General features: G+C 38.1%; 1 protein-coding gene across 1 annotated transcript in view; it reads right to left on the minus strand.

The window, feature by feature from the left end:
* Positions 1-2,435: 2,435 nt before the first annotated feature.
* PCSK1 (proprotein convertase subtilisin/kexin type 1) overlaps positions 2,436-14,795 on the minus strand; it is a 61,507-nt gene continuing 49,147 nt past the window's right edge. The window contains exons 13-14 of the mRNA XM_043976057.1: positions 14,109-14,270; positions 2,436-8,270 (exon numbers count right to left, since the gene is read on the minus strand). Coding sequence (XP_043831992.1) covers positions 7,896-8,270; positions 14,109-14,270 — 537 coding nt within the window. The 3' untranslated portion in view covers positions 2,436-7,895. The remainder of the gene's footprint in view (positions 8,271-14,108; positions 14,271-14,795) is intronic.

Here is a 14,795-nt window from a genome sequence, read left to right on the forward strand (position 1 = left end):
AAAGGCCTCAGAGTAAAAGCCCAGTCACACAGCACCTATACACCTGCACAAGAAGCCCAAAACAGGGACCCTGGTGCCCCCAGAGCAGACCTCAACTTAAAGAATAAATAAATAAGCTGCAATAATGAGTAAGAAGCAAAAAAGAGCCCTCTCCATTGAGAGCTTCTGTATCAATAGGGAAGAAGCCAACACAAACTCAGATGAGGACAATAGCCTCAAATTGTCTACATCTGAAGCCTCACAAGGGAAGGTGAATTGGTCACAAGAACAAAAAGCCTTCCTGGAAGAGCTCAAAAAGGATTTTAAAAATCAATTGCAAGAGGTAGAAGAAAAAATGGGGAGAGAAATGAAAGCAAAACAAAAAAACTATGAAAAAAGAATCAGCAGCTTGGAAAAGGAAGCTGAAGAAAACAAAGCCTTAAAAAATTCATTTGGCCAAATGGAAAAAAAGCTGCATAATCTCACTGAAGAAAACAATACCTTAAAAAATTCACTTGGCCAAATGGAAAAAAAGGTGCATAATCTCACTGAAGAAAACAATGCCTTAAAAATTAAAGTGGGACAGTTGGAAGATAAGGAATCCATGAGACACCAAGAATCAGTCAAGCAGAATAAAAAAAATGAAAAAATAGAAGAAAATGTGAAATACCTCATTGGAAAGACAACTGATAAAAAAAAAAAAACAACTAAGCAAAATCATTCCAAGAGCATTTAAAGATGAAAATGGAAAAGGGAAACAAATTGAAGAAAAATATCTGTAAAGATTTTTATAGCACACTTTTCAGCATTAAGAGTAAGAGAACCACATTTGGATTCAATATCATAGTCATGGATGTTGTTATGGAAGAAGTAGAAATAACACTAAAGAGAACAAATATGTGAAAAATACCTAGGCTAGACCATGTATACACAAAGGAGGTCCATGTGGGAGGTCACACATTTGTAAGGATAAGGGACCAATTTGCAAGGTATCTGAAAGAGAGAGAGAGAGCAGATTTTACTAATACTGAAAAAAGCAACTGAGAGAACATCAACCACTGACCTATATGCCTATTTTAATATGAACAATAGCTAATTTTAATATAATGCTTTAAAATTTACAAAATATTTTACATATATTATTTTATTGACTTTACCATCTACATAAAATTCTCATGAGAATAATCCACATGTGTATAAAGGACATCTCAATGATTGTACTAATAAGGAACAGACAGATTTTTACAAGGGAACAGTAGAACCAATCTTGACTATCACAACTTGACTAAACAAACAGACAAATGAATGAATGAATGAATATATGTGTGTGTGTATATGTTTGCTGATTATTTAAAAGCAATTGATTTGGTAGAGCAAAATATCACCTCAAAGGCTGTTTTTTTAACAAAGTACCTCCCATCCACACATCAAAATTTTTCAAGATTCCTTGAATGCATGCATAAGTAACAAGAATACTTAGTAAGTACTTACTATATGTCAAGCACTATTAAGAGCTGGGATGAATATGCAAAAGGAAAATGATTCCTGCTTTCAAATAGCTTCTTCTTATTGTCGTTTGGACCATGACACTGGGGTGGCATGTTACTTCCACTGAATTGGATTTAAGTGAAGGAGGGCCATCGACAAGGTCATCAACCTCACTCTCTCTTCCAGAACCATCTAGGTCCAGTGGCAAGATATATATCAGGATGACTGGAGATGGCCTTGGATGTTTAAGGCAATTGGAGTTAAGAGATTTGCCCAGGGTCACATAGTTATTAAGTTCCTGAGGTGAGATTTGAACTTAGGTCCTTCTAACTTCATGGCCAGTGTTCTAACCACTGGGCCACCTACCTTATATTGTGATCCAAAAAGACCAGATACAGGGCAGTGGTAGCCAAGTAGGGATATTTTGATTTGAAAAGTTATAGAGATAGTAAGTGGATACATAGGAAAAAAGAGTGGCATAGCCATTCCAGTAACAATAACAGAATTTATTGGTTAGGGATATGGCAGAAGTATGGTGGCCAGTATTAAATGAAGCATGACTAGAGCCAAGCCTGGATGTAGTGGATGACTGAGGCAACTAACAATCAGGGCAACAGGGGCCCTTGGTGGTTGTTTCTGGAGGTGAAAGGGTTAAGTCATCTGGGACTTAGCTTGGGTGAGGCAGTGGGGAAGAAGGTGGGCAGGACTCAGTGACTGGTGAAGAGATGGCTTGAGAGTGTCCTAACAATAGAAATATTTTTCCATGACTCTAAGATCATAATATTTATACATAATAGCTAGCATTTATATAGTGCTTTAAGGTTTGTAAAGCACTCTACATAATGAGCATGCAAAGCATAAACCAGGTGTCACAAGGGAGATCTGTTGTAGAGTCCAAGTTGAAGAGGCAAAGTGAGGCTAGATCGCCTTCAGGAATTTCCAGAGCTCTTTTAGGGACTTGAAACATCTCGAAGAAACAAAGACCCATCTTTTTAATACCAGTATTTTATTTTTGGTGTTTAATGACTGTGAATCATGGGGCACTATAATCTTTGAGAAATCAAAAATGAATGTTACAAAGAGGGCACTCAACTTCATTTACCATCAGCTTCTCTGCTTGGTTTCAACTCCATGAACATCATGACTCCCCTGGGGATAAGATCATTAACTGAAATCTCATCGACTTGGAGATTGAACAGTCATACTCAATACCTCCTTAGAAACATCCTAAAGTATGTCTTCCAGGAAATGTATGATTGAAAAAGAAGATAGGTCACACACATGGTGGAAACAAATAATGGCAGGGGGGTTGTTGTTTGAGGATTCCACTAGCATCCATGAGGAGGAAGTGAAGAAGGTTCATTTTCCACACATTAGGTTGACCCCCTCATAACAAACTCATGGGAAGAGATGTAAAACAGTGGCACAGGATGATCAGATATGAATGGGCTGTGATCTTCATCTCTGAAGACAACATCCAAATTGATGAGATCACAGTTCTGTTTGAGCATTTGAGTATAAAACTTATATCTTTCAATTTTGTTGTCTTAAATTTGCCTTCAGTACTTACTTAAACCAGTAATTGTTCATTTTATTTCTCTGTCAAATTATTATTGTTTGAGGGTCAAATTATAATATCAACCCCATGATGCTTAGTAAAGTACAATGTTCCCTGAGGTTACTTCATAAATGCCTACTATGAACAATAAAAAAAGTTTCTCTTCAATATCTTACTTCCCTTTCTCAAGGATTATCACTTTTTCTTTCTTTCTTTTTTTAAATCTAAAGGCTGCATTTAGTTAGAGAATGTCATATAACCAGACATTTTTAATTGTATGTCACCCAACCAACTCAACAAGTCCAAAACAGAATTGATTGCTTTTCTCCCCAGACTCCACCCTCTCTTAAATTTCTTTTTATTTCTCTCAAGGGCACTAATATCTCTCTAGTTATCCAGGCTCACAACCTTTGAATCATTGTGGATCTTCATTATTACTCATTTCCTCTGTCTAATCAATTGCCATCTCTTGTAAATTCTACTTCTATAACATCTCTAATATCCATTCTGTTCTCTCCTCTAACATGACCCCCACTCTAGGTTAGAGCCTCATTATCTCTTTCCTGAACTGTTGTCATAGCCTCCTGAATGGTCTTTCTGTCTCAAACTATTCCTCTCTCCAATACATCCTCCATTGTGTGGCCAAATTGCAATCTCAAAGACATAGGTCATTCGAAAATCTCCCATGGCTATCTATTATCCCTGGATCTAAAATAAAAGATAAACTCCTTTGTTTGGCATTTAAAGCCATTCCTTATCTGGCTCCAGCCTAACTTTTTAGGCTTCATACACTCCAAAGCCCAGTCAAAAGTCTATTTCCTATTCTTTACATACAGCATTCCCTCTCCTTCTTTCACTCTATTGCTTGGCTTGTCCCCCCTAGACAGGATGCACTCCCTTTTAGCCTCCAGCTCTTAGAATTCTAACATTCAAGCTGCCTTCAAAATTCAGTTCAATGGTCACATCCTATCCTGATTCCTACAGCTACTAGTGTCTCCTTCCCCATTCCCTTAAGTCCCTACATCACATTGTATCTACTTATATGTGCACATTTACCCAGTAAAATATAATCTCCTTGAAGGCAGGGATTGTTTCATTTTTGGTTTTGTATCCTCAATGCCCAGCACAATTGAATTCTAGAGTCTTAAGAGTTGGAAGATCTTCTAATTTAATCATTTCACTCACTATCTCTCTCTCCTTCTATGGAAGCACCTTTAAAAAACTGTGATGAGTTTGTAACATTGTACTAGGGTAGACAAAGTAAGGTTAGGGATAATATAGCCAATGGAACTGGATTCCTAGCCATTCTGAAAGGCCTCTACACCCTTGAAATAAGATGAAAAGTGCTTTGTCCAATCTCATCCTGCTGAAATCATAACTTCACATTATTCTCCCATGCTTTATGTTCCAATTACTGTGCTTATTCTTGAATTCACACAATGTGAATGTGATAAACTAAGAAATTTTTGTCTCTTTAATCCTGTATATCTGAATGCACCAGTGTTGTCTGTTGATCTGAAAGAAGACAGGGATCATAATGTCTGACATTGTTCATTCAGTCCCTAGCACTGTGCTGTAGATAGTATTTTTTTTCACTACAGGTCACATAATTTTGGAGTATTTCTATAAATACTCAAAATCTTGATTAAACAAACACAGAGTATACCATAATTCCTCCTGTAGGCCATTTGTAAATAATAAGGGTATGAAACTTATTCACTGTCAATTTTTTTTCTGCACACAAATTTATGAAGTCAGGCTTTTTAGTGGTGAATGATTTGCATTAACTTTATCAGAATCATTTTAGGCTTTTGTATCGTTTTGGTAAGTAAAACATAATTATTTTACAGTTGAATTTCAAATGCTGATAAAAGTAAAATTGAGTGTTCTCCTGAGTGCACACATAATGCACTCACACAAGAGACATGCACATAGAGACATACGCATGCACACCAACAAAAATGAAAAACCACTTACTCCAAAGGAAACTGAATTATTCATGTGGATTCAATAAGATCATTGTTTTTGTGACCTTGGGCAAATGCCTTCACTACTTGGACCTTAGTTTTCTCATGATTAAGATGAGGGGATTAAACTAGAAGATCTCTGAAAGTTTATTATTTCTCTTTGCTTGATATTTTTTTGTTTGCTGGTCCCCATTTACCACACAGTAAGTGAGAAAGGGGCAGTTCCATTAGGTTGTTATTATTATTATTATTATTATTATTATTTCTACCATGCCCACCATCTTTTTAGGTTGGACTCAGTGAGGAAACCATTTACTCTTTTGATTGAAAAGTATATTTGGCATTTCCTGGTTAATACATTCAGGGCTTCACTTTGAAGTTTCTTTAAAAATGTTACAACCACACACTCTGAACTCTGCTGACATATTGTATTGTGCTATTAGACAAGTTATTGTAACATCACATCACATACATGTAGGTATCACCATTGCTAGAGGAACATGCCTTTGAAAAATATTTTATTGGATGAAACTTTCTCATTCTCAAGAAAACATATGGTTCTTTAATATAATTTATTGTGCCTTTCAAAATTCTGCATGTTTGATAAAAGTTTTGATATATTATAAATACCTGTAAAGAAAATAGAATTTAAAATTCTGAGACAAAACATTTTATAATTTTCCTCTTTTACATTTTCACAAAAACTCACACAGGCACCAAGAAAGACAAATAATAAAAATATGTCTATACAACACACTCTGGGTTGGAAACACTCAAACATGATGTGGTTTTCATATTAAAGCTTCACTAGGGGAACCTTTGGCCACAGCACAAGAGGTGGTTGAGATTTTAACAATGAGTTAATATTGTTCAACGTGGTTAACAAGAAGGCAGCATATACATTAAGCACTGAGCTGGGATTCAGGGAGACCTGAGTTCTAGTCCCAATGCAGACACTGTTAGCAGTGTGACCACAAGCAAGTGGTCCCTTTGCCTCCCTGGGCCTCAGTTTCCCCATTTACAAATTGAGGAGGTTGAACTGTATGATCACCAGGGTCGCTTCCAGCTTTAACATTCTATCGGTCTCTGATTCACTGAAGCTGTCAAAACTATACACATCACATCACATCAGATAATACATGGAAATTCCAAGGACAGGACGGTCATTCTATTTTTTTAAGGACAGTTTACAAGCCTCATGACAGTACCAGAGCTGCATCCTGACTGTTTCCTCATTCTGCACAAATTCAAATGGTGGATTAGGGAAAGGGAAGGTCATTTTGCCAAACTGTGTGGAACCAGGCAGACCTTCACAATGCTTTCTGATCTGCACACATTTAAAATCCTGTGACTGCTTACTAAGCTATAGGGAGCATTACAAATAGCAACAAGAAGCAAACAGAAGCTTTCAGGGCACATATACAGTGAAGGAGGGACTGGCATCTATAACAGAGATGCAAATGCCCATCCACACAACTTATCTAGGGTCCTTTTGGTGCTGTTGGGTTTTGTTTGTTTGATTGGTTTTTGCCTGAATTATCTTGTTTGGCTCTCCACAGGTATGGCCTAAATTAACTGTGTAACACAAATTCTCATCTTTATTTTGTAATGTGTAGATTCAGTCTAAAAATAACATCTGTGTGGATTTTTCCCCCTTTAATTAATGTTATTCATGCCTAGTATCTTTGGTAAAATTGGTAGTGAGAATGAGGGGCCTAAAAACAAAGAGAGTAGGAAAGAGGCCTTAGAACCCAAAGGGCAGATTGACATTTTAGAAACCAGAAAAACCTCTTTCATATAATGTATTGGCTTATTTGTGTGTTGTTTCTTCTTGGCTTTCCTCATTCAGAATTATTTCCTGATTTTTGCTTTGTGAAATTCACTTATAGAACATTATTTATGAATCTAAAATTGCAGCTCTGAGAAAGAACAAGGAAAAATTCAGAATAAGGAGGACCAAGAAGAAAAAACACTTAGTTTGAATCCAATGGTCAGTTCTATACCAAATGTAGTGTTGGGTATATTTTACTAACTATACAAGCTAGATAATGCAGGTCAAAACCCCATTTTGGTGCCTCAATGATCTACATTAATCACATACTTAATTCATTTCCCCTTTCCTGGTATAGTGGAAGGATTTTTAGACTAATAAGTGTCAGAGGATCTCAGGTTCCATCCTCGCTCTTCCCCATTACCCCCTCAATGATTGACCTTAAGGCTCAGCTCTTCATGTGGAAAATGAGGGCTTGGGCTACATGACCTCTCAGGGCCTTTGCAGCTCTAAATCTAGGATCCTAAATGATGTTTTGTAATTTGGGGAGCCCTTTAGTTGTAAGAACCACAGTCCTAGAAGTCATTGCTAGACAGGAAACAGCCATGGAGGGGACAGAAAAAAGGCTGTAGGCACATCTCCTGGTGTTTTGCAGCAGTTTTGTTTTTAATGTTTTGTAGCCCAGAGTTGTTTTTTCTTAAAATTATCATTCTTTTGAGAAATGCAAATGGGAAAAAGAGAGGCAGTTTTGAGTGGATTTTAAATACAATGGGAGAAACACCAATGGATTTTGATTCCAAAAAGAAAAAGAAAAAAAAAATCACTTGTGAAAACATGTTTTAAATAGAGCTCTTGTTGACTGTCCCCAGTACAGCCAGGCTCTCAGTGGGAAGCAAACCCCTTCTCCTTACGTACTAAAGTGTGTGTGTGTGTGTGTGTGTGTGTGTGTGTGTGTGTGTGTGTGTGTGTGTACAAGCACATGTGAGCTTGAGTGAGTGTATGTATGTAAGAGACAGCATGAGAAGCAAGGACATAATCATATGAATAAAATATAAAACCTACATCGGTCACAGGCAGGATATAAGAGAAGGGAGGAAGAATGGATATTTTCAACTCAGGAGATCACCTTGCTTCAATTCCCTTCCTTCAGAATGTCAACCAGAGCCTGTAGCAGTCGATCATCCCTGTGCTTGTATGGTTTCGTGTTGTAGAAAAGGTCCACGTAGTCACTGTACAGACTGTTCTCGGCGTTTTTTAACTGGGATGGTTTGTTTAACTTTTCCAGAGCTTGATAGAAATGTTCATACGGGATCTTTAGCTTTTCATCGGGCTTACTCTTTGGTGCTTCATTGGGGGCCCCCTGCTTGCTGAAAGCACTTTGTAGGAGTTGGAGCATGGCCCTAGATGGGGTTTTCTCTGTCAGCTTGTCACTGCTGCTGTTGCTGGGGGTAGAGGAGCTTTTAGAGGGCTGGGGGCTTTCATGGAGGCTTTCTGGGGTGGCCTGGTCCTAAAACAAGACAAAACAAAACAAAAAAAAACACCACCACGAGACAGAGTGGCTATTGGTATTTTGATTTAAAAAAATTGTGGCATATGCATGCATCAGAAGCTACATAGGTGAACAAAGGTCTCTCTCACCTCAAATTTTCCAACAGTCCTTTTTTTCTGAATCCTTTCTTTACTGTATCCCACTTTACCTTATATCATACTTTTTCTTTATTTGTTCAAACCCTGCAATCACATTGTAAGCTCCTGAATAAAGTCAGGAATTATTATTTTTCATCTTTTTATCCTTAATGCCAGTATGACTTCTCGTATATTATATCTTGGTTGTTGTTTGTCCTTCATTCTTGAAGAGGACCATGACAGATGCCATGACTTACAATGAATTGGATTTAAGTGAGACAGGGCTGTGCAAAGTTACTGGCTTCACTTTCTCCTCCAGAGCCATCTGGGTCCAGTGGCAAGATATATTGTCAGGACAACTGGAGATGATCCAGGATTCAGTGGCAGACCTTGGCCTTTTAAGCTAAGGCCTTTCACAGGTCTCATTTTGTCTGAGGCAATGCTTATTCAGTGATTAAGGCCAGGTAAGAAGGGTAGCAAAGAAAGGTCTCTTTACCTACTCAAAAATAAAATGATGAATAAAATGGGGGTAAGACTTACTCTGAGCCATCAAGAGGCTAAACAATGAGGGATAGAGTTATTTAGGTTTAAGGAGTGGTCTTTAGAAGATATCTTGCAGGGGGACAGAGCCAAGATGGTGGAGGAAAGACATTAAATGCACAGAGCTCCTGATACAATTACCCCCCAAACAACAATAAAACTCCCCTGGAGCAGAAAACCCCACAAAAATATGGGCTGAGATTATTTTCCAGTCATAGATAGATAAAAGGGAGCCATGCTGGTCTGTGAGTAAAGTCCAACCCTGCAATTGCACTGACAGAGACTCCAGGCACACCACACCAGAGCCTCTGAATCAGCTGCAGCACCAGCATCTTCTGGAACTAAGCTTGCAGTTGGGTGAGAGGGCTGAACGCTGGCCAGGGGGGAAAGTGCAGGGGTGTCAGCGGGACCTAGGGAGAAATTTGGCTGTCCCACCCCAGCGGGGAACCAGGAAGAAATCCTGAGCAGCAGGAGGTCCAAGTCAGGGAGGGGCATTGGCTCATCAAAGCTAAAAACCACCACAGTGCTCTACTGGCTGGTTAACTAGCAAGTTGTCTTGAGGTTATCTTCGGACCAGAGAACAGGCCACCCAAGAGAAAAACCTGCCCTCCCTCAAACCAAAACACCTGGGACCCTCTGAAGCTGGGGACAGTAGTGTAGCCTAGAAGCAGGCCCCCCCAGTGGGGAGTTAAAAGTCAAGTAAAAGATGGCAAGATGAGCAAGCAAAGAAAGTTCAGAATTATAGAAAGTTTCTTCAGTGACAAGGAACGTTAAGGTGCACCCTCAGAAGAGGACAACAACCTCAGGGCCGCTACATCCAAAGCTTCCAAGAAAAATAGGAACTGGTCTCAGGCCATGGAAACTCTCAAAGGGACTTTGAAGAGAAAGTAGGAGAGATAGAAGGAAGATGTAGAGAGAGGGAGGAAAGATTGGAAAGAGAAATGAGAGTGATGCAGGAGAGTCATGAGAAAAAAGTCAACAGTTTGAAAAGTCAAATGGAAAAGGAGATAAAAAAGCTGTCTGATGAAAATAATTGCCTGATAATTAGGATTGAAAAATGGAAGCCAGTGACTTTATGAGAAACCAAGACACAGTAAAGCAAATCCAAGTGAATGAAAAAATAGAGGGCAATGAGAAATATCTCCTTGGAAGAACAGCTGACCTGGAAAATAAATCCAGGAGAAATAATTTGAAAATCATTGGACTACCTGAAAAGCATGACCAAAATAAGAGCTTAGACATCATCTTACAAGAAATTGTCAGGGAAAATTGCCCTGATATTCTAGAAGCAGAAGGAAAAATAGAAATTGAAAGAATCCACCGATCACCTCCTGAAAGAGATCCCAAAAGGAAAACCTCCAGGAATATTACAGCCAAATTCCAGAACTCCCAAGTCAAGGAGAAAATATTGCAAGCAGCTAGAAAAAAAGAATTCAAATACTCTGGAGCTCCAATAAGGATAAAACAAGATCTAGCAGCATCTACATTAAGGGACCAGAGGGCATGGAATATGATATTCCAGAGGGCAAAGGAACTGGGACTACAGCCAAGAATCACCTACCCAGCAAAACTGTGTATAATCTTTCAGAGGAAAAAATGGGACTTCAATGAAAAAGAGAACTTTCAGACATTTGTGATGAAAAGACCTGAATTGAATAGAAAATTTGACTTTCAAATAGAAGACCCTGGACAATCATAAAAAGGTAGATAGGAAAAAGAAATCATGAGGGAGTGTTGGGGCAGCTAGATGGAGCAGTGGATAGAGCACTGGCCCTGGAGTCAGGAGTACCTGAGTTCAAATCCGGCCTTAGACACTTAACACTTACTAGCTGTGTGACCCTGGGCAAGTCACTTAACGCCAATTGCCTCACTAAAAAAAAAGAAATCATGAGGGAAATTAAAAGGTTAAACTGTTTATATTCATACATGAGAAAATAATATTTCCAACTCATAAGAACTTTTTCAGTAAGGAATACACAGAGGACACAGGTCTGAACTGAATATGAAGGGATGGTATTTGTAAAGCATTTATTTTTTGTGTATCCTTGTTCTCTGTGGAGCAAACAGGGTGGGTTGTCTTATGTCTGGGGCCGGATTTGGGCTCTCGGCCTCCTGGGCCTAGGGCTGGTGCTTTGTCCACAGTGCCACCTAGCTAACCCATGATGACATATTTAAAATAGGGTTGAGGGGTAGGAGGAATAGACTGGGGGAGGGGGAAGGGGAGAGGTGGACTGAGGAGAAGTAGCTCACATGAAGGAAACAAGAAAAAAGCTTATGGAGGGGAGGGGAAGAGGGTGAAGGAGTGGGGGAGTGAGTGAACCTCATTATCATCAGAATTGGCTCAAAGAGGGGGCAGCTAAGTGACACAGTGGATAAAGCACCAGCCCTGGATTCAGGACAACCTGAGGTCAAATCTGACCTCAGACACTTGACACTTATTAGCTGTGTGACTCTGAGAAAGTCACTTAACCCCCATTGCCCTTCAAAAACCAATCAAACAAACAAACAAAAAGAATTGGCTCAAAGAGGGAATAACATACATACTCAAGTGGGTATAGTATTATATTTTTTCCCTGAGGAAAAGTGGGAGGGGAAGGAGATGGGGGGTGGGGAGTAGAGGGGAAGGAGGGAAAAGAAGTTTGAGGGATGGAGCTGTAAAAAGCAAAACACTTTCGAGGAAGGTGAAGATGTTCTACATAACAGCACATGCATGACAAATTTAATTGCTTGATTTCATAGAGAGAGTTGAGGAGGGAGGAAGAAAAATTTAGAAAACAGAATTAGCTCAAAGACCTTAACTTCATCAGATTGGGCTCAAGGAGAGAATAACATACGCAACCAACTTGGAGGAGTAATCTATTTAACCCTACAGGAAAGTAGGAGAGGAAGAGGATAAGGAGGGAAGGGTGAATGAAGGGAGGGTAGAGTGGGGGAGGGGACAGTCCATAGCAAAACACTTTTGAGGAAGAATAGGGCAAAATAAGATAGAAAATAGAGTAAATATCATTGGAAGGAAATAGGGTGGAGGGAAATAGTTATGATGATTGACTACAATGGCAAAATGTATGGTACCTACTCTGCTAGGCTATTGTGAAGAAAATTCTTTGTCAAATTTAAGGTACTATATAAAAGCTATGATGAACAGGATGCTATCAGAAAAACTTGGAAAGACCCACATGAACTGAAGCAAAGAGAAATATACTGTATACAAAATAACAGCATTAGTGTAAGATGATCTGCTGGGAAGTAAGTGGTTATTTTCAGTCGGGCAATGATCCAATATAATTCTGAAGAACTTATGAAAATTGTAATATGCCTACAGAGAAAGAACAGATGGTATCTGAAAACAGACTGAAACACATTTTTTCTGACAATTCCTTAATCTGAAGTTTTGTTTTTATCTGTTTTCTCTCACAACCTAGCTAATGTAGAGATGTTTTTCATGACTACTCATGTATAATTTATATTGAATTGCTTGAGTTGTTGGGGTGGGAAGGGAGGAAAGAAGAGAAGTTGGAACACAAAGTTTGAAAAAATGATGTTAAAATTTGCTTTTATATGTAATTTGGAAAATAAAATTCAAATCACCTATATATAGATAGATATAGATATAGATATAGATATAGATATAGATCTATCTATATATCTATGTCTTGCAGGTAAAGCCCACAAAATTTTAGTGAGGTTTTTGCAGACAAATTTGTATTCCTTTGGACAGAGCACCCACATACATTATATGTATTTAATTAATATTACCACAGGACTTTAGAGGCAGCACTATATATATATATGGGGGCACTATATACATATACATATATACATGTATATATACATATACATACATACATACATACATACATACATATATATATATATATATATATATATAGCACCAGGCTTGGAATCAGAAAGACTCATCTTCTTGAATTCAAATCTAGCCTCAGACACTTACTAGCTCTGTGACCTTGGGCAAGTCACTTAAACTTCTTTGTTTTAGTTTCCTATGTGTAAAATGAGCTGGAGAAAGAAACAGCAAACCACTTCAAGGTCTTTGCCAAGAAAACCTCACATGGTGGGTCACAAAGAGTCATACATAACTGAACAACAACAAAAAGACTATAGAAATCATCTAATGCAAACTCCTCTTTTTACAGATGAGAAAACTAAGTCCCAGAGAGACCAAGTGATTTTTTCCAACATCACACAGTGAGTAAGTAGCAGAATTGGGATTTAAACCTAGGTCCTTCAATTCTAAAACTAGTATTCTTTCCATTACTCCATTCTGTTCCTACAGATACTGGTACAATATTTAAAAACAAGATGACCTTTCTTAATTCTATAATAAATGTTGTTTGTCCTTTATTCTCTTTTTTTTTGTTGTTTTTTTTGCAGGGCAATGGGGGTTAAGTGACTTGCCCAGGGTCACACAGCTAGTAAGTGTCAAGTGTCTGAGTCCAGATTTGAACTCAGGTCCTCCTGAATCCAGGGCTAGTGCTTTATCCACTGTACCACCAAGCAGCCCCCAAGAAGCTTAAATTCTTTTAGGGAGGTTACAAGAATGTAAATAAATATAAAGCAGAATAAGACAGATGAAATAGAGGTTGCATTAATAGTGCTCCGTGAGTTCAGAAGAGGGAGTGGGCATATACAGTTGGGTAGATTAAAAAAAAGCCTTTATGATAGATGGAAGCCCAGAAAACTTAGGAGTCAGCAGGAAGAGGATGATTGGAAGAAGAGAGAAAGAGGTAGGATGGCATATAGAAAAGAATGCTATGCTTGGAACCACAATAACTGAGTTTAAGCCTCAGATCTAATACTAATCATTAGATCTTGGGGAAACTCAATGTAGCTCTCTGAGTCTCATGTCCTCTTCTTAAAAATAAGAGCAATAATATTTGCACTATCTTCCTTTAAGGGTTTTTGTGAAGGAAAAAAATTTGTATATATCAAAGTTATATATGAAGGTGAACTAGGAATAATATAAGATCTAAATGTTAGAGAAAATATGTTTTCTCTTAAAGAAAATTATTTGGGTTTTCCTAGCTACCTGAGCTATACCCTCATTATAAATGAACCACTTTGGGGAGGTCACATTATTTCTTTGGGACAGCAGGATACCTTGTAGGTCATTTGAGAGTAGCAGCATAGCAGTTTACAAAGAAAAGAGACATATACACACCTCAACAGAATCGGACATCTTCTCCACCCCTCTCCTGTCATTTTGCACAGCATTATAAGAGGTATAGACACGGGGCTGCTTCATGTGTTCTGGCTGGGTGGAAGTCCCATGCAAAATCAGTTTCCAGTTCACAATTCTTCCTTCATTTTCCATTCTTCCAGACTAGTGAATAAGTACAGATATTATTTGTGGTGGGTTTTGAACGTGTTCGACTTTGTTTTCCTCAAAATATATCTTTAATGAAGCATACTATCCACCACCAAAGAAACAACTGATGTTGATTGAACACAACCCAAAGCATGCTATTTTTCACTTTTGTTTTTTCTTTTATTAAAATTTTCTTATACAAAATTAATAATATGGTTGTGTTTTACATAATTACACATGTATAACCTATATCTGATTGCTTACCACCTCAGGGAAGGGGAGGGAAGGGAAGAAAGGAGGGATAGAATTTGGAATTCAAAACTTTAAATAAAAATTCTGATTATCATTTAAAATACACACAGGTACATATATATCTTTAAGCATCCTTCAGGTTCATAATTAACACTGTATTATAACATCTCATAGAAATATGTAGGGTGTGTTGGAGCCAACTTTATCTGACTCTCAAGAGCTAACTGTCAAATTTTCAATATAAACATTTAGACCTCAGAAATAGACAAATGCTACAAATCAGGGGTT

Source organism: Dromiciops gliroides, chromosome 1 (genome assembly GCF_019393635.1).
Source record: "Dromiciops gliroides isolate mDroGli1 chromosome 1, mDroGli1.pri, whole genome shotgun sequence".
Lineage (NCBI taxonomy): Eukaryota > Metazoa > Chordata > Mammalia > Microbiotheria > Microbiotheriidae > Dromiciops > Dromiciops gliroides.